The sequence below is a fragment of the Phaethon aethereus genome (assembly GCF_964289735.1).
Source record: "Phaethon aethereus genome assembly, chromosome: 2".
In the NCBI taxonomy this organism is placed as follows: Eukaryota; Metazoa; Chordata; class Aves; order Phaethontiformes; family Phaethontidae; genus Phaethon; species Phaethon aethereus.
In genome coordinates, this window is record NC_138582.1 from 16,483,242 (window position 1) to 16,504,447 (window position 21,206).

Below are 21,206 nucleotides of genomic sequence, written 5' to 3' on the forward strand. Positions count from 1 at the left end.
TTTAAAAGACGTTAATGATGCATCTGTTTAAATAGAAAAAAAAAAAAGGTTGTGAAATCATTAGCCTTTGTGATCCTGACACCTCAGGTTTTTGGGGAACCTTGCTTCCCCTTACATACCTTAGATAGTAGTTTGTCTTACGCCTGCATTACCCTTTCTATCTGGAATTTAATGTGATAAGTTGTTTCTGTCTGATCTGTCCAAATAGTATGTTTCACATTTAACAAGAAATCTTCAGTATATCTTCAGGGTTACAGTTAACTGCATGTTTGAAGTTTGGTGAAGCCCATGCTACATATTTTAATGTTTGTAAAACATTAATGAATAATTGTGCCAAACTCCGTTAATCAAAGTACATTCTTTTGCAAATGTTTTTGGAAGTTTTTAGCAGAATAATACAAGTGTTTTTGTTAACTGTATGTTTGTGTCTTCCCCTGTTCCTCATATTTATGGGTAATTTACAGGCCTGCTTTTACCAGAGCAGCGCATGGTTGTGGTAGCAACTCAGGATATCAAAATGCTGTGCTGCAAAGTTATGTCTCTGCATATACAAAAAATACTGTGAAGGCTTTGAAAATGCACAAGGGATTGAATTGCCTGCTGGCCTTTAAGGCAGTGTGATGTCTTTCCAGAAACACTGGGGGTGGGGAGGGGAAGTAGAATACCTTACTTTAGTTAACTTTTATTGATTGAGAAGACTTCCAAAATTATTTTGTTGAGCTTCCTAGAAAAACTTGCTCATGTCCATCTTTGCGCAGTGCCATCCTTAGTCCCCACACAATATCAACAAATAAAAATGGTATTTTAACTTGTTGTTAATCTGCAGCTTTATTATGACTCAAAGCTATCAACTTCACTCCTAAAAGTAGTTTTAATCCTTTCTGTCTACTGTGTTAACTTGAGCTGAAGCTGAACATGGCCTTTATTTCCTTTAAATCTCCTGCACTGTGTCCATTCATGGTTATGAACAGAATCAGTGGCCAGTCTGTCACTAAGGCTTGATAATCAGTTCTGTTGTCCAGAGAACTCTGTTCAATGCATCTGAAATGCAAGTTTTCATCATCTTGCACGTTGAATTATACCTATGAGTGGGTATAAGTACGGAGTATGGTACCAGTACAAAGATGATTTTCCCTACCCTTTATATTTCTTCAGCCCCCATTTATTAAAACACGCAAAAAAAGATCGTTGGCCTTTACTTTCAGAGATCTACCCCTAGATCTACAATTTTTCGTTTGTTATCCACAATCTAGAGGTTGGCTTTGCTTCCACTGAACCAGTGATGCCAGTTGCTTCTCTTGCTCATATACTTATTTTTCTAGCAGTCACAGTTGTGCTCCTCCTTTTTTTTTTTTTTTTTGTGTGTGTGTGTGAAGCGTACTGTATAAATATCAACAGCTCTACCTTAGCTGCTTTGGGACTTTTTTTTTTGCCTACAAGGACATTAGTATGGTTTAGGGATTGGTTTCCTGAGAATCTCTCTGGCTGTCATATTTACCAAGGCTTTGTGTTTCCCTGTGTTCCCTGTTTGCTTGTAAGTTGTGTTGGCATGCATTTGAGAAACACGGGGGGTTTTTATGGCCAGGAACTGATGCTCATCCTCATGCTGGCTCTGCCAAGATTAAGCTGCCCTGCTTTTACTGTTAGGTTGCTGTGCTTCCTCTGGCAGTTTTTCTGTAGGCATGGAGAAAGTAAAAACTCAAATGCACTTGTTGCATCTCTCCTGTTCTTTTGCATTTCTTTTTCCCCAGTTACAGATGTTGCTGGAGAAAAAGCTGTTTGTGGAGAATCTTCCACCTCTTCAAAGCAAACCTTTTATTTTCTCAACTTGTAGTTAAACTGAATCATATGCTTACCTCATGCGTGAAATTGGCATGTTTACATCGTAAGACATCATGCTGTTCTGCTTCCTCATGGTTTGATACGGTGGCATTTTTTCAGCCGTAAGAAAGTAGATAAAATGTAACTATTGGATAAAAGGAGGCCTGTTTTTCTGGTGAAGGGTGAAGAGGAGAACAAAATCTTCAGGAAGCTTGGGATAATACAGTCAATTCTCTTACTGTTTCTATCAGCACTTGAATAAAAAATATGAAGTGTTACTAAGAGGATTATGAAATGGAGAGCAGTCTGTTTAGAAATTAAGACATAATTGTACTTTCTGTTTAAGAAAATATGGTGAAGTCCAAAAAGTTTAGGACTGTGTATTTTATAATGCTGAACGTTTTACTGAAACAATGTAGAATATATACTGGTACAGTATAGTAGTAGTCAGAAAGAAATGGAAGTGGTAGAAAACTACTGTGGATGGAAAACTGAGACATGTTTGTTTGTATTATGAGTTTGGTATCATTACTGTGAAGTTTAATATAGTCAGGTTTTTTTTTTCTTGCAGGATGCTAAATATTTTTAAATTTTGTAAATGGTCATTGGTTGCTGTTCTTTCTCTTTTATTTCCTCTGCAATAAAGGTATATATACTATTACATGGCCACCACTTGTAAGTGTTGGCTTCCTAAATATTTTATACAAGTAGTTTCACCCTAGTGATTGAAAAGCAAACATCTTCTTTGCTTACTGCAGGTAAGGGGTGTGTTTACAAGGGCGTTCCTCATTAAAAAAAAAAAAAAAATGAGAGGGAAAAAATTGCCTTTCTCTTTACAGGTTTGCACTTTGTTTTAGACATCTGGGACCATGTTCTATGCCCACTTTGTCCTGAGCAAGCGTGGGCCGCTGGCCAAAATCTGGCTGGCGGCCCACTGGGATAAGAAGCTAACCAAAGCGCATGTTTTTGAATGTAATCTGGAGAGCAGTGTGGAGAGTATCATTTCACCAAAGGTATCTATTTTACACTGATGTAATGTTACCTTGTAGTGAAAAGAAATTGTGTGTACAGGTGGTAGTTACTGCTTGGGTCACTGAAATAAAATTCTTAATGTTGCTGTTTTGAAGGGTGGAAAGGTCTGTTCACATGTGAAATACTTTATTGACTCTTTGATTCTGAAGGGTATTTTCTTGTCAATTTTCTAATGCTAAAGTATCATGCGATTTAGCTACAAAATGTCTTGCTTTATGTAAATAGAGGACTTTGATCTTCATGTACTATGCATCATTTAGAAGCAAATGTTTGGAAGAGAGGAAAGCCCAGGCTTTCTAAGGAGTAACTTTTAAAGGCCTTATAATGACACTCTTTCAGTGCTGTTGTTACGGGGAGCTGTAGAAATAGTACTAAGATATTCTTGTTTATGCTTGTGACCCAAGTTCAAAGCATGTCTCTGGTTAGGTACAGCAAAAAGATTTGCAGTATCACGCTAGCTTGTAATGTTACTGGTTACATGAGGGGAGTTTTCCATACAATAACAATACTACACTGTAGTATAGAAGCCTTGCTTTAGAGACTAAAAGCTTCAGGTTTTTTGGGAAGTGAATAGATGGCAACAAAACTGAAAGAACATAACACTTCTGGATGGCTCTTGTGAAATCAGGGGAAATTCTGAGGAACTTGGGTTTTTAAATGTTGTGTGTGGGTGTGGTGTTTTTTTTTTGTTCCCTTCTACTACTCATGAAAATGAAATTTTCCATTTAAGAACTAGTGGACTGATGCTGTTTTGACTTTTGTCGCTTAACGGATGTTTGAATGTCTTAGCAACTATTGGAAAAAGAAAGAAAACTTATTTTGGTTGATACAAATGTAACAATGTTTCTATAGTGCTACTCTGGATTTTGGAAGAACTCTTAAGTATATGCAAAAAATGTATAGTACAGTCACAGAGATACTTACTGTTCCAGAACAGTTATTTGCTTCAGTGTCAGCTCTGGAAGGATTTAGAAAGAAATTGATAATGTTCATGGAGTCACTAGTGAGCTACAGCATTCTTTTAGAAAAAAGGAGAAATTGATAGGCACTCTTTCATATATTTCACTCTGTGTCAGCTGGACTATTAGAAAGACATTGTATGCAATAAAAATTTTGATTTCTTAAGAGTTAAAGCCTGTATGGCTTAATCTTTCTGGGAGACAATTATTCCGTGTACCCTTCACACAAGTCTCATGCTCTTTCAGACTAAAGTACTTAAGGGGAGTCCTTCCCTGGATTTTTTTTTATCAGTTTTCTGTTCCCACAGCAGATACTTGATTACATAGTAAAGCAGTGAGTTTAAAGAGGAAGGAACTTAAACTTGTTTTAATGTGGCAGTGCTTGTTTATGGACACCCCGCATCTTCCACTATTTCTCTCTGATTTTCTCCTTAACTGCAGGACAGAAGATGGAGAGGTAACAAGTAACAGTTTTTAACCAAATTTTACTTAACCAAATTGTAATTTATAGCTGTCCAAATTTTTGTGTGTTTCATTTTTTTCACAATTAAAGTAACAAAGATGTTAGAAGAAGATACGGGCTTTGTCTTGTCATCTTTTTTTTTATTAGGCAGAGCAGTGTTTGGGAATTCCTGGAGTGCTATTAATTTACTGGGATTTGCTAGTATGATAAATAGTATGTAAAGTATCATCTTGAACTGTAGACTTTGTATTCTTTCTTCAGTTTTCTGATATTTTGATATCTTTTTGATATTTGGTCTTATTGAAAAACTTATGCAAAGCTGACTGAAATTTCATTAAAGGAATAAAAGTAAGGCTACATCTGATTGTGCAATATGTTTTTAGGTGAAGATGGCACTTCGAACCTCAGGACATCTCTTACTAGGCGTTGTTAGAATCTACCACAGGAAAGCAAAATATCTTCTTGCAGACTGTAATGAGGCTTTCATTAAGATTAAGATGGCTTTTCGTCCAGGTATCTGTCTTTATCTAAGAACTTTCTGAAAAGTTACATTGTTATAGAATGGTATTTATTAAGAAGGTATACAACTCTATGTTCATATCTCTGTAAATGAATTATATAAAGTTATACAGGATTATAGGAGAAGTTATTTTCTTTAGTGCATCTTCAGACTGAGTGACTGTGGCTGTGTGACTGAGTTGTATGCTGAAAAACATCTTTTAATTGAATTCTGAACAAAAACTTTTCATATTAGTGCTGATTCAGTAAAAATATCAATTATAATTTTGGCAGTTGTTGGTGTATGATGTTAAATGGAAATATGCTGCATGGTTTTTACTTTTTGTCACAAGTTTGCAAAAGGCCAGTCGCGTGTACTGAGTAGAAGCACAGAAGGGAACTTGTTTCCATCAAGGGTAAAGCCTGCCTTGCCATGAGTTAAAAAAGAAGCATAGAAGTAAGCTTTTTTTTTTTACCACTTTCACAGTTTAGTTTCTGGAAATAATTGAACTGTAATGTGTTCAACAAAGGTATTTTCTCTTTTGTATGTATGACATATAACTTTCCCCTCTGTTGTTGCTTAGTCTAAGATTTTTCCATGAAGATGGGGAGCCATATTAATACCTGAAATTATTTTCCATCCAGCAATGAACTCCTTAGCTTACTCACGGTTGATAGCTTTCTTTAATCCTGGCCTGGGAAACTTTTTTCCAGCTAGAATGTAGCTGTGGCAGTGATGCTGCTGGATACTCACAGCTGCCGATTCATATTCTACCTTTTTAAGTTTGTGATTTAACAGCTGAACTTAAGCAAGACTTTTTTTTTTTAAAGGCAACTCTTGAAAGCACAACAGTAAATTTGAGAAAAGTTAAGGTATACAGTGCCTTTATCTTCATTTCCTTATCTTCACATAGTGATTCAGGCATTGAACTTTATGTAGCTTTCAGTGTCAATTTATTGACTGTTGCCAGTTTTTTGTTTTCTATTGCATTTGACTGCACTGACTGATGAGAACACAGAAATTTGTCTAATTTCACAAGGCAATCTGTTTTCCCAGTTTTCACACTCCCAACAGAACGCATGTAGAAGGTAAAGCACCTTAAAATAAGATTTACAGAAAGTGGTGTGGTGACCTGAAACAAGTTGAGGCACTTGTCTTTGTTCTCAGTTTTATCAGTCTTGTGGCTTAGGCGTTGTCTTAATCCTGTCTGCTCTGAGAATCATTTATATGTTTTATTTTAAGCAGCCAACAGGTAAAAATATTAGATAGGCCTGGAAGCATGGACTAGGTTTCCTTTATTCCTAGCCATGTGCCAAGATGAGTAAATTACAGATTCATGCTTGTTCCTGGTGTCTCTAGACAGTGGTTCTTTGATATCCATTGCGGAGGGGAACCCAGTGGGCAGAGCGTTTCTGAAGTATCTGTACCTCAGAATTGCCTGTATTGCGTGGGTCAGAAGGCAGAGCACAGACCTCAAATGTCCTGCAAGTTGCAGAAGGAATTGAACCTGCATTTCCCATGCATTCTCAAGCGTCCTGACCTCTAAGTCTTTGAATAAAGAGAGGCACCAACTACTGGTACTGTTTTTGTGTGATGCCTTCTGTTAGTCATGCTCTGAGAATGCCCATTGAATAGCAGATTAAGAAAAGGTAGTATGTGGTTTAGGTAATCCATCTCTTTTAAATGCAGAAGCCTAAGACTTTTTTGTGGCCCAAGTACAGTCAGTACTGTGCTGGGACTTTCAGAGCTAATTGAACTGACTAAATGACCAGGATTAACTAGCTCTTCTGGAGCGTCATGATAAAATGATTTTGTAGCAGGTACCTGCATAGTGTTGTGATGACATACAACGCCTGTGTTAGCACAGTGCAGAGCTGTGCAGCTGCACAAACATTATTGAGTGATTTGAGGTTTCCTGGGTTATACAAAACAGCACAAGGGCTTGAAGGGTGTATTTTGAATTTAGACTGAATCTCAATACTAACATTATCTAAGGTTTCTTCGTAGGTGACTAGCATCGGTTCAATTCAACCATTTAAAGAGAAGAAGCTTATGCTGAGAGAACGATGCTGAAGGCACTGGGAAAAATGCTGTCCTTGTAAGGAATGGTAACTCATGTCTGAGTGTTATTCTCTGCAGGGGTTGTCGATTTGCCTGAGGAAAACAGAGAGGCTGCTTACAATGCTATTACCTTACCTGAGGAATTTCATGATTTTGACCAACCACTTCCTGATCTAGAGTGAGCTTTGTTTGCTTTTTTTTATTTCCATGCAAATGATGTTTGGTTTTAGTTGAGGAGAACCTGGTTATAAACAGCAAACTCATTGCTGAATTAAAAAAAAGTCTGTAGGTAACCTGTATTCTTAAGTCTTTTAATATACCAAGCAAGTACACAATCATCTTTGTATTGACTTTAAGTTCATAGTAGCATGTAATTTTAACCGATGCTAAAGCTGTTCTTACAGAAGCTTTTGAAAAACTCAATATGTATTATCATTTTCTTTTTTCTTCTATGCAAGGTACTCTACATCACATGTGTTCTCAGGTTAGACAAGATTAGTTCTATGGAAATGTCCTTGTTGACCTTCTCTACTGGCACTTTGATTCTTAAAACTTTTTAATACTAATGGGTTACTTTTAAACATAACAACAAGTATGCAACTTGAATAGTTCTTGATCTTTAAAAAATTGATGTTACTCTTGGATTATTCATAATGGGATACAGTTTGCTTTATTTGGTGTTCTATTTGGTTTATATTCAAATTAGAGTATATATTAATTTGAAACTACATAAAAATTCCGTGTTCTTCTGAGAAACATAACACTCTTTACGATGTGTTAAGGTAACCTGGTACTGTTACTAGGTATACTTTTTGATAATTATATTAATAGCTTTTGAAGTTGAAGGGGAGGAAGTCTGTTCTTAGTTATTAATTTGGCCTTTAAAATTGAGCCTGACATAGCAAGGGGTAAGAGAGGTTACTGATAACGTTTCCCAGAAGCTAATGCAATTTGGATCATAGGTTTTAATCATGAATGGTCTTACTGTTTTAAATATTTTTTTTTCTATTCTGTGTTCACCATCAGCTTTTTCATTAATTATGTGTACAGTGTACTTCTTAGGAACTAATTTCGCATTTATCTGAGCAGGTTTTATCTCGTGTTCATTTTTTTAAATGGAGGTTTTTAATAATTGCCTTCTGTTTGTTTAAGTGATATTGATGTGGCCCAGCAGTTCAGTTTGAACCAGAGTAGAGTGGAAGAAATTACAATGAGAGAAGAAGTGGGCAACATCAGTATCCTCCAGGATAATGACTTTGGTAAAAATCTCATGTATTATTATGTGTTATTAAGCTAATTTTAATAACTGTGAAGTTGTGGTTTTGCAGTTACTACAGAATTCCCACTAAGTACAAAACAAATTAGATCAAATATTCTGTGTTTCCGTATGATTAATTTTTAGTTTGTACATGTCAGTTTTTCTAAAAAGCATGTCCTCTAATATTCAGCAAGCTTCTAGCTGCCTATATAAAGCTGAAGAATATTCAGTCAGGTTAATTAGTGAAGTACTATGTCGGTTATAATTTTCAAAATGTGGTGTGAATATTAAGTCAGCCGTTGCTTTAATCATAGGCATGTTTTCAGTCAGAAACTGTTAGGAGATTTCTAAAGCTGAAGCAGTCAGTGGTGACTATTTACTTCTTGAAGTATCTCTTCAAGGACAGTGTTCTAAGATTTGAATCAAAGCCTGAAGACAGTTGTATTTGAAGGTATAATTTCCAGAGTACAACAATGTAATCTGTAATTCAGTGATCTTTTTGAAAGTATAGTCTAAGTATTGATCATCGTGTTGATTTGGTGTTAGTTTGCTCTCTGTACATGAAGACCAACCTCAAGGCATAAGGTACAACTTTTTTTGAATTCCTTGGAATTCTTTGGTTTCAGTGCAGCTAAAATTTAGTAGGATCATCTAAAATAAGTATAATAAAATGCTTTGAAGAGGAGATTGTTACTTTTATAATTGTTTGAACAGTATTTTCACTATGGTATTGCTGGGCATAATTCCTTACATCTTGTCATTAACTCTGCAATGAAGATAACTCGAAATTAAGCTTGGTCTTACATTTGGGCCTTTGCTGATTCATTAGTTAGGTCTCTTGCATCTTCGTTCTTTAGCACTTATAGCAGTGAAATCACATTCTTGCAGGTGACTTTGGGATGGATGATCGTGAGATGATGAGAGAAGGTAGTGCATTTGAGGATGACATGCTAGTGAGCACCAGTGCTTCCAATCTCTTACTGGAACCTGAACAGAGCACCAGTCACCTCAATGAGAAATCTAATCACCTGGAATATGAAGACCAATACAAAGATGATAATTTTGGAGAAGGAAATGATGGTGGAATATTGGGTATGTTTGCGAAATTTGTTTTTTCTCTGTCCTACGTTCTGCCTCAATAATTAGTTCTTGGAGGGGTAGTGGGGAGATTGGTTCCTTTGTTGCCAAGGTCCCCCTCTAAGTTATGCCTTCAGCAGTGGAATTCTGGTTTGTGAGTGGTACAGCAATATAGATGATGCATAGCATGTTAAGTGTTGGCATATTTCGAATGAAGTAAAATCATCCAGTTTTTCCATTCTATATGTAAAGTTCTTTAGAGAGAAAAATCAATATGCAACTCTTCTTGTTCTGACTCCTTCCAAGGGTTTAATTAGTATGTTGAGAATTTTATCGAGTACTCTGTGAAGTACTAAGAAACATAGTAAGATGCAAATGTGTACCATGTATATAGTAATTAAGGTTATCTGTAAGCTCAAAATTTGAGCTGAAATGCGATTTGAAAAAGCACTCCTAATTGCTATTGTGTCAGCATTGAAAGAATAGGTTTCTCTAACCTTTGCATTATCTTTATCTGTGTTGTCATAAATTTGTGTGTACTTCTTTATAAATTTGCTTATACTTGTTTCATGAATTTGTGGATGCAAAACTGATTCTTTCATGTGGTTGTTTCAGATGACAAACTTCTCAGCAATAACGATGGTGGTATTTTTGATGACCCACCTGCACTCTCAGAAAGTGGAGTAATGATGCCAGAGCAACCTCCCCACGATGATATGGATGATGATGATAATGTATCAAGTGAGTATGATCTAGGGCTAGATCTAGAACTACTTGTTTACAACTAATGTATTTGGGATTCTAATTCCTTAAAAGCACGTTGAGCTCAAAAATATGAAATGTGGTAAACCACTTTAAGGTGTAGAGGAGGGTATGGGAAGGGTAGCACAGTTTCTTAATTTTTGACTTAGTGCAAGATACTTGTTCTAATTGGCAGTGGGTGGACCAGACAGCCCAGACTCGGTAGATCCAGTTGAACCGTTACCAACTATGACTGATCAGACAACGCTTGTTCCCAATGAAGAAGAAGCTTTTGCTCTGGAGCCTATTGACATAACCGGTGAGTAAGCTATTTGGGAATATTGTACTTGGGTCATCAGAAACCACCTTAGCTCGATGAAGCGCAAATGAATGTCTAGCACTGCTGCTGACTCTTTCTCAGTTGGAAAAGAAACCAGGGACAAAGTGCTGCATTCCTTTTATTCTAACGGTAGCCTTCCAGTACTTTCCAGGTAAGTAGCTTACATCAATGGTCTTGGAGGATTCTAGTTTGTAGTTTCTGCAGTCAGTATGTATCGTGCCATAATACTGCAGCTTTTGATAAACATGCTAGTTAAAATACAGTGAGTTGGAATAGAACGTATCATGTCTTTTAGTTCTAGGACAGTATCTGTAGTGAGCACAGTTCTTGATACACAATGTTTGATGGCCAGGAGTGACTCTTTACACTGAGAATGAGTCTTTTCTAGTGATTCATAGCTTTAATGAATTGCTGAATTCTGGAGCTGCATCTTTGTATTTGAAGTTCTACTAAATAGTGAAATTCCTTGTCTTTTTTCTCTAATGCAAGACACTTTCTTATTTTAACTGGTACTATATTTGTCTCATTATAAACAGATCCCTGCTTTATTAAAACAAACAAACAAAAAAATCTGGGAAAAACATAGTTTGTGCTGTGCTTTCAGACTGAGCTCCAGGCCCTGCTTTGCTTGGCCAATTAAAAAGCCCTAGCACTGCCGCCTGGTGGTAAGCTAGCAACAGAGGTCCTAGCTGGTCAGCTGGGACCAGCAAAGATGGCGATGGCCAGAGCTTCAGGGTCAGCTGCAGAGTGCCAGGCTGTAAGTAATTTACAGTAAAGTCATTCTAGAGCTGGATGAGAGGTACAGGTAAGAGAGTGGTTCACATTAAAGCTACCAAAGCTCCGATAGGGCTTAGGGGAAGAACTTGGTGTGGTATTTTGACCCTTTGGTCAGAGGGACCTTACGTCTTGGATTTGCTCCTGAAGAACACCAGCCTGACAAGCAAGCCATGAGGCAGGCAGGCATGTGCAGCTGAGGACATTGAGGCTTAGGTAAATTCACTAGAACTACGAGTATACACAGACGAATTCACAGGTTATTGGATAGCATTCATAGTGTTTGACCTTTCATGGTGCTTACAGCTTTTCATTCCTTCTTCCAAAGCTAGCATTGCCTTAGATTATTGAGGCAGCTTTATACATGGGAAAATAAGACCTATAGACAACCTACCAGATTCTTTTATAGTGTGGTATCTGTTTGAGCTAACCTTCATTACTTGCTAAAAATCTCAACAGTCAAGGAAACCAAAGCAAAGAGGAAGAGAAAGCTGATTGTGGACAGCGTGAAAGAACTGGATAGCAAGACTATTCGAGCCCAATTAAGTGACTACTCTGATATTGTTACTACTTTGGACTTGGCACCTCCTACTAAGAAACTGATGATGTGGAAAGAAACTGGTGGAGTTGAAAAGCTTTTCTCTCTGCCTGCACAGCCTTTGTGGAATAATAGGCTACTGAAGGTAATGATTTTGTGCAGGTTCATTTCTAAGTGGACTATATTGAGGATTGTGCCTCACATATAGTAAACGTCAGCATATGAATAGCGATATAGTGATAGCAGTATTCATAATTCTTTGAAAAAACCTCATTAAAACAACTAAGATAACACCAATGCTTAAAATATTTATCAGTTACAGAAATAAATGAATATTTTTAATGTTAGTGCTGTTGGAGGGAAGCTTAAAAATGGGAAAGGAAGATGGCCCATAATTACTTGATCTGAAACAAAATTAAGGACACTGAGAGCTACAATAGTGTATAATGTAACCTTTCCCCTGTAGCTTTTTACTCGTTGTCTTACACCACTGGTACCAGAAGACCTAAGAAAGAGGAGGAAAGGTGGAGAAGCTGACAATCTTGATGAGTTCCTTAAAGACTTTGAAAACCCAGAGGTTCCCAGAGAGGAGCAGCAACAGCAGCAGCAGCAACGAGATGTCATTGGTTTGTGTCTTGTCAAAGATGCTCTGCTTTCCCTTGGAGCTTATTTTCATCTTTTGTGCTTTATATTAAGTCACCAAAGATTATGAATGGAACAGAGAGCTTTGTAATGGTTGTTTAGCTTGATACACAGTCTGTGACTTAAAACAGCTTTTTTTCCTACAAGTGGAAGGTGCTTAGAGATTCGGTTTGATTCAGTGGATTAAATGGGTATTGGATTGAGTTGTATGCACATCTGTACCAATTCTATTTCAGTCACTGCAAAAGCTATGCAGGCTGTTAAGAGTGCTCAATTCTAAATTAATAGCAGATTGGACTCAATGTAATTTGAAACTGTAGCAAAGTATCTAAAACTGCATTTGTTGTGGAATATAGATGAACCTATTCTGGAAGAACCAAGTCGTTTACAAGAATCAATGATGGAAGGCAGCAGAACCAACCTGGATGAATCTGTTATGCCACCTCCACCACCTCAGACGGGTGTTAAACGCAAACTGCAGCAAGTAGAACCAGAGCCGGTGCTACCTGTGAGTATGATTGAGGTTTTTTTTGGAGGGATTTTTTTTTGAGAATGAGAAGCGGGTAGTCTCTTTGAGCAGGAAGTGACACAGATTTGGGGCATTAGCTTTCTGTGGTGTTGTGAGATATGCTGGAGTAGTAACAGAATCTTTGTCTCTGAGTAGTCTTCACGGTATTTTTCTTATGTGAAAAGCTTAATGAAACATTTAAAATGCGGGTAGGAAGAAGAAATGGCAGTTTCCTCCAGAAAAAGTCTTCAAGGACTAAAGCGTATTGCTTACAAAGCTATCAAGTTCTTCAGCTTGGCAAGTGCATATGAACAGCTTTCATTGATAAAGGATTGTGCTAGCTGCACAAACCTCCTTTTTGAGATAGTCCTAGTGTTCCAGGGTTAAGGGTTCAAAGAAAAACTGATCTTCAGGGAAGATTTCCTAGTTGAGTTATGAGTAGACTTGGAAACTAGCTCATATCTACCTCTTCCATAAAAGCTGTGAAAGGAAACCATATTTGTGAAGGGGAGAGGAAATGGGCAAAATGAAAGGTGTATTTTTTCTGGATGCTTGCTAGGTGAGAACAGTCCTGGTTTATGCTGTCTTTCTCGTATTTTTGCATTGTTGGCCCCACTTTTCACATGTTCCTTGGCTAACAGGTTGTGCATGGTAGAATGAGACTTAGATGTTACATTATCTTACTAAAAAGGGTGGCAGCTGCAGGTCCTCTTGGCCTTGTCATTGGGTGAAATTGGCATTGCCTCTTTGTACTTTGTGCTGAAGTCAATTCTGTTGGTGTGTGTTGGGAATTGTTTGATCATGCCTCTAGCAACATACCTGTAGTGATACCTGCAGTATGGCTCTAAAACAGAAGTTATTTTGAGCTACTTCAGGGTATATGTAGAAGCAGTTTCAGGTCTCAAGGTAACTTTACTGGCAAATGCTTAAATGTGTATAGGTTCAGGGGGAGAATACTGTATATTAATTTTATTAAAACTGACTGTTAAGCTGCTTTTCTGGATTTTCCTCTTGATATAAATATCTTCTGAGAATGATACTTGAGCGCCAAAGTCACTCATACATTTTTGGAAATTTTACAAAGTATCTCGGTTGTAATTCCTTCATGCTTGTATTGCAAAGAACAACATTTTGATATTTTGAAGATGTCTTGTTCCTATGAGTTAATGTGTTCATGTAGCACTGCATCTGGTTATGTGGGTTAAGTTGCATGCGCTGATTCAAGAAATGAGGTTGGTAGTTTGGATGGTGGACTAAGTGAAGATACTGGAAAGCCTTTTTCCTTATAGTGGTACTATAACTTCTGGTTTGAGTAGTATCTAAAGGATTAAAAGTACATGTATGGACAGCAAAACAAAACAAATTGCTTTTACGTTTTTCAAAAAAAATTCTGACAAATGGCTAAGATTTAGTGACTCGGGTTTTGTGAAACTGATTTGTAGCATCAGCATTCTTTTGTAAAAGCACTGGTAAAGTGATGCTATCGGTTTAACTGTATTGTGTACTCTTAAAGCATCCACCATCACAACAGCTGGAAATACCACCTGTAGAAATGCCTCCAGAGGAGCCCCAAAACATCTGCCAGCTCATACCAGAGCTAGAACTTCTGCCAGAAAAAGAGAAGGAGAAAGAAAAGGAGAAGGAGGAGGAGGAAGAAGAGGAGGTAAGAAGTCTCTGTAGAAAGGGTTTGTGTGTTCACCAGTGCTGTTTGGATTCATTAAATGGCATGAGAAATAAATCTTCAGTTTTTAATTGGGAAATTATAACCTTTGTAAATGTAGAATTTAACATTATTCCAAGACCATTTTATATTGCTTATATTATTCCATTTTATAAATTGCATATACATTCTGCTTTGAGTTGGAGGGTTCTCCTGTTCTCACACATGGTTGGATTAAACCACTCTACATTTGAACTTAATTTTATGGCTCCATTTTAAATAGTTCATGACACTTAATAAAGGTAGATTTTTATAAGAAAACTGTCCATGTCCTAAAATGTGATAACTGAAGTTGTTTCTTGACTACAATATTTAATATTCTGTGGATATCAAAACAAACTTAGTTGAGTCTTCTCATTTTACGCCCAAAATGCATGATACTAAATTAATTTTTAAAAACTGTTTTACTGTTGGAAAATGAATGTACCTGGACGTGTGAAGTTTCCTTCTGTAACAAGTCACATGTGCAAAGAAACCTGAATTACTTAGTCAATTACTTTAGTCAAGATGATTTTCCTAGGAGTGTAAAAAAGATTTTGTCAGTTGAAAGGGACCTATGACGATTCAACTGCCTGACCACTTCAGGATGTTGCTGGATGCAGAGAAGTGTTACTTTAAAAGTAATACAATGAAGAGGAAAAAATACATGCTGACTTAATTTTGAGAGGGGGAAAAAAATAAAATTGGTCAAACACTTCTTCTGCAGTTTGAGGTTCTTGAGTGAAGTCTGGAAACAAAGCAGACAGCGCTTGCATGTGTTGCTTCTGTGGTGATTTTTTTTTTAATTGCTGATTTGAAATAAAGTTCTTACTTTAAAAGCTAGATGTAACACATTTTCTATAAACAAGTATTGTTCCCTTTAGGTGAGTGCTTCATAGGACATGGGGAGCCGACTTGTTACAGCGGGCCATCACAGCTTTTAGCAACAATCTATTTTCCTTTTCAGTGGTTCTGTTTCCACAGTGAAATGAAAACATGTCTGTGTTTATTAATGTTTGCAAAATAAAAGCATTGCTGATACTGTGTTCAGTACTAGCAATCCTAGATTAGACTGAAGTCTCTTCACATTCAGCTGTTGTGACTGAACTTCTTTGTACTAATTGTCAACCGTACTCCTGTACATCAGCTCACACATGTGTCTTCCTCTGTCCCCCTTCCTGCCTCTCCTAGATGTATTTTGTCACTCAAATTGCCTAAACCTTCTGGCTTGTTGAAAAGAAAAAGCTGCAGTGATGTCTAGAAATACCTCTTTCACTTCATAACTCAGTGGATGAAAAGACTGTTTTGTAAATGTGTGAATTTTGGCTGCTTGCAGGAAGAAGATGGCACAGGGGGTGATCAGGATCAAGAGGAAAGGAGGTGGAACAAGAGGACTCAACAAATGCTTCACGGGCTTCAGGTAAACATGATAATTTGCCTTTCTTTTAAAGTAGCTTTTAAGTGTGCCCACCAACACTTTTGACCTGAATTAAAAGGTTAAGAAAGAGCTTTCTTTGCAGTAGGTGGTACAGGCTTAAAATATCAGTTCTGTCTTAGAACGGAGGAAAAAAATGCTTGTAATTTTATTAAATCATAACTGTCACTTTTTCCAAAGATCACTTCCAGTAAGGTTTTTTGCTTAGGTGTTTCTCAACCTTTAGGTGTCTCCCAGAAGATCAAATTTTAAAATAATTTGGTTTGAGTTTTTAACAAAACCTTAGCACTTCTGACTTTGTGCTATGTGACCCTAGGCAAACCCCCTCAAGGTCTAGGGCTAAAACTGTTTCACAAGATGTTTACTCCTGGACATGCTAGTTTGAAAACTTCTGTGCTGTGATAAGCTATATCTGTAACAACTGTGGGAATCTGACCTTGTCTGAGGTGCAGCATTACTTTCCAGTGTGTGGCTTCAGCCTGCACAGACAATCTTTGTGGGATGATTCTTGCTTGCTAGAACTAAAGAGTGTTTTTCTGATAAGATATTGAACACCCTTAGTATACACTTGAACTTAAGTGCAAGCTGCTGTCCATTTGCACATAGGTGTCTCTGTGTACTTCATATATTCTTGGACTGACTACCTTTGCCGTTCTGTCTAGTTTGCAGTTCCTACCCCTTTGCTCCCTTAAACATTTTGGCAACTCCTGAGATTCTACTGTCACCGTGTTTCATTGTTTCAGTGTTTCAGTTCTCACTAAGCTGTTTTTGTTTTCCAAAGTCATCCTAATTTTTTTTGTGAAATTGATAGGTTCCATCTCTGCTGATAAAAGCTCATTGTCATTATTGTGTCTCTGAACTTCCAGTGTAGTGGGTTGGAGTGGGGGGGGAATGCTGGTTGAGTTATCAGTAAACTAAGATTTAGTAGTATCTCATATTCTATTAAAAGTATGATATAATCAACCAAAAGCATTTCTGGAAAATGTTACTAGAGTTATATCATAAAAATTGCTTACATCTCTAAGCAATGCAACCTTAATTTTAAACTCCTAAATAGCCTTTATGACACTTACATACAATTAAATTTAGCTCACATTACATTGTAAACTAATGTGATTTAAGTTGGTTCTTTTGTACACCTGTAAGATTTGTTAGATTAAGTAAGATTGTTTTAAACTGTTGTGGTTTAACCTGGGTAATCAGCTCAGCCCCACACAGCTGCTCACTCACTAACCCCTTGTGGGCTGAGGCAGAGAATCGGAAGGGTAAAAAGCAAGAAAATCCATGGGCTGAGATAAAGACAGTTTAATAGGTAAAGCAAAAGCTATGTGCACAAATAAAGCAAAATAAGGAGTTCGTTCACTGCTTCTCAACAGCAGTCAGACATTTAGCTGTTTCCAGGAAAGTAGGGCTTTGTTACACATAATTAGTACTTCAGAAGACAAATGCCATAACCCCAAACGGGTGTACATGCCCCTCTTCTTTCCCCCAGTTTTTATTGCTGAGCATGACATCATATGGTATGGAATACCACTTTGGTTAGCTGGGGTCAGTTGTCCCAGCTGTGTCCTCCCAACTTCTTGTGCACCCCCCAGCCTACTTGCTCCAAAACAAAAACATTTGTTCCCACCCAAAACATAGAATCATATGAGCTGATCTGAAGAAAGTTAACTCTGTCCCAGTCCAAACTAGTACAACTGTGGCTTAAAAGTAATTTTTAAAGTACACAGATGTTTAGTTGGTAATGTTGTGTAATGTTTTCCCCTCTGAATATTTCACCACAATTTCTGAAAAGAGCTTCAGAATTCTCTTTGGCCCATGTCTAGCTGCTTTTTTTCAATTCTTTCTTTCCTGTGCCCAAAAGAGCATCACACTGGATGGCTGAAACATTAAGTCTGTAATGAGATTCAAAGTTAAGATCTGTTTAATATAAAGTAATTTGGTTTGGCCAGCCTAATATCTTTTCATCTAGTAGATATTCCAGAGCAGACTGTTCTGTTTTAAATTGAAGACGTCAGTTGTTCTTCTAGCCAGCAAACAGATGTATTTTCCTGAATTTTTTTATATTCTGGCCAAGACTTTGAAAAAATGTAAGTGACTTTGGGTACTTAATTTCAGACAAACAGCGGCGTTTTAGAAAAACAATTGTGAAATTTAGAAAAAACCTTGGGAAAATTATGGATCTTTTAAAGAACCTTAGCTCTTGAAATTTTGTTTTAGATAATGGATCATGATTATTTTTGAGTTACTTTTGTTTTGAGAAATAAAACAGGATTTTCTGTTCCTATTTAAAAATATTTGTTCTATAGTAAAAAAAAAAGACTGGCTAGCTATTGATGCAGAAAGAAAATCTTATGCTATATACTACAGTGCTTCTGGAGTAAGTTGCGCAGATTTAAGACTGATTTTTCACATGTCTGAGGGAAGCCTACTTGGTTTCATTTAGATAAGATCCATATAGAAATTTTCATGTATATGTTGTGATGTCCTCATCCAATGTGGAGTCCTTCCCAATCCCTCACAGTGTGCTGGGGGTGACAACAAACAGAATCTTGCCAAGGGATGTTCTTGTTTGCATGTAATTCTCTATTTAATTTCTGATATCAATGTTTGTGTTTTTCAGAGAGCTCTTGCTAAGACTGGAGCAGAATCTATCAGTTTGCTTGAGCTGTGCAGAAATACGAATAGAAAACAAGCAGCTGCAAAATTCTACAGTTTCCTGGTACTTAAAAAACAGCAAGCTATAGAGCTGACACAGGAGGAGCCTTACAGTGACATCATTGCAACACCTGGTCCCAGATTTCATATTATTTGAATGGTTAGATGCAGCAGAGCTAGTGTTCGTTTCACTAGTGCGTACATGTATTGCCCCATCTGTAGGGCCCACAAGACCATTGCAGAAAATTTAGATTTTATTGTCTGTATAAAGTCCTTGGTTTTCTTTTCGGGTTATTTTGGTTTTTGTATTTTAAATTTACCACTTAAATTTTTAGTGAAACTGCTGGAGTGGGTGGCTTGAGTTCCAACTGCAGAAACCAGACAGCTCAAGGACCCAGACGAAGATTGTTTTAACAACTCAGAGCAGATGTGTGCAATATTGGTGCATGTAATGTTGTGTATCAATGAAAATGTCTTAACAATAATTTGACTAGCTGATTCAATAGTGATATTTTTAACCTATACAAGTAAACCTGAATGGCCAACCTATTGTCTGATTAAAAACTTTGCCAAATTCGTCTAAAATGTTCGGTCTGCTTCTCATAGTAGTGGGATTTTTTTCCCCTTCTCTAGATCTTTGTGCATACCACGGGTCTCTTAAAGCTGCCAATATGAAAGGTAGTGCCTGATATGTCAGCTTGCTTTGTCACTGCATTTTTGCAGTCAGATTTTTGTAGCCCTTGATGCTAAGGGGAAACGGGTGTCTGTGGAAAGCACTTCTACGTGATACTGTTGCATACATGAAAGGACGGAACGTGTTAAGCATTTTAGACGAAACATTCCTTTTATCACCTCATTATGGTCCACTACTGATAATGGCTAATTACTGTTAATAAGCATCAAATAAAAACTCTAGTCATTTCATTTAAACCTTTAAGATATCAAAATGCTTTAGGTTTCTTAGAGCTGTATATAAACTCCAGACTTTTTAAAACAGACTTCTAGATTGTAAATTATCTGATTTTTATTAAGCAGGCATATGAAGATAAGAATAAGAAGTTGAACAGATTGCCTTTGTAAAGATGCTAAATTCAGATACCACCTGTACTGAAAGGGCAACAGACTTGAATATACAGTACCAACAGGCACAGTTCCACTTAATTGTGTAGTGTATTAATGGCTTTTTGGATATATTTATGGTTTTAGTATCAGTTTTTCCAATAATGCACACTCCTGTGTTCAAAACATTTTATCAGTTTTGCAAAAGAAGTCCCATTTGGTTTTTACCTATAAAGAATGAAGCTTTACTGTTAGACCAGGTAGCGCCAGAAATTATGTGAATATGTTGATTACGGAAACCTGTCTTAACTTTTTTTAGGGCAAAATTATTCACACTGAAGGTTCTGGTTTTAATGTTGGCACTTTTGTGAAGTAATTTTGGGACTCAAATTTCAGTGTATACTCAACTGTAAAATTATGTGAATGTTTAAAAAAAATCTGAGACTACACGATGACCATGTTTTAATAATCCTTGAAAAAGTTAATTGTATAAAGTTACTGCGGCTTTATTTTCAACATGATGTGCCTGTAAAACCATGATTTTTCCCTTTGTAAAAAGAGACATTGTAGATAACTTGAATGTTTAATTATAGAAAAGGTCATTAGTTTCTTGTTACACATTTTTAGTCTGTTTTTGTTGCTTTTCAAGGTTAATATTCTTGAAAATAGTTGATGCTGTTATGTATAACTTTTCTAATAAAAGTTGTGTTACAAGCTGTTATGTATTAGCTCTGTACCTTGTTTGAACACTGTTCACTTACGTAGTAGGGACCTAGCATTTACAGGTTGCTTGCTTTGCTATTAGGAGTGGAAGTGTAATGGTTTAGCTCTTTGAGAGATTTAAAGCTTGAATATGTAAATAGATTTCTTGCCATTAGGAAGGAAGAGTTATTTTAGTGGCCGTACTGTGGTTTTGTTCAAGCTTTCTGTGCTAGGAATGTCTGTGTGGAAAATTAGGGGAGACTGTCTATAAACTGTGATTCATCTTCATGCCAGTCCCCTCTGAATGCCAGAACATATCCAGCTGGAATCCTTTTAGCTTTACTGTTCCCTTGCTTCTAGAATTGCCTCTGCACATGGGTGTGTTTGGTGCTTCTGAAGTTATGTGCTCCTGGTAGATGCAGACGCTTGGATCTAAGCCTATATAGAAGCAGCGCATCTCCTGTGGCGTCACTGGGGTCACCTGCAGAGCTTATGCAGAGCCAGGGGTGAGGAATTCTAGTTGACATGGGCCATCTCTGGAAGTTGAAGCACCAGCCTGGATCCAATAAGCTGATGTAATCTGGGCTCTGCACAACAGTGACCATACTGCTTTTGAGCTACCTGTGGAAGCGGAAGGGCTGATTTTGTTTGCGCTGTAAGTCTTGTGGGACGCAGGCTGGCCTGCGTTGAGCTATCCTGAGCGTGTGCGTACAGCTTGCCCACACCGGAAAATAAGGACGTCATTTCTCAGTCCTTTGGTTAAAGGTCTGTAAGGGAGAGAAGTATGGGAACTCAGGTACTCGGACTAGAAGAAAAGGTAGCTCTTCTGCCTTTTTCTTCTCACATGAATAATCTAGGACACTTTTGCCATCAGTTTTGCTGCTAGACCACTGTTACCGGCACTCGAGACAAGTTGATTTTCCCAGTCACATTAACTGAG

At 37.2% G+C, this 21,206-nt stretch overlaps 1 protein-coding gene across 1 annotated transcript; it reads left to right on the plus strand.

Annotated features, from left to right (window-relative positions):
- Positions 1 to 2,405: 2,405 nt before the first annotated feature.
- On the plus strand, positions 2,406 to 18,662 carry RAD21 (RAD21 cohesin complex component; the record flags this gene model as incomplete). Its single annotated transcript, XM_081996824.1, has 13 exons — positions 2,406 to 2,834; positions 4,659 to 4,788; positions 6,914 to 7,013; positions 7,988 to 8,094; positions 8,982 to 9,185; positions 9,786 to 9,911; positions 10,108 to 10,230; positions 11,485 to 11,708; positions 12,030 to 12,189; positions 12,562 to 12,713; positions 14,227 to 14,376; positions 15,749 to 15,832; positions 18,471 to 18,662. Exons 1-13 carry the CDS (start codon positions 2,691 to 2,693, stop codon positions 18,660 to 18,662), a joined length of 1,896 nt encoding a protein of 631 aa, XP_081852950.1. The 5' UTR covers positions 2,406 to 2,690.
- Between the last annotated feature and the right edge of the window lie 2,544 nt (positions 18,663 to 21,206).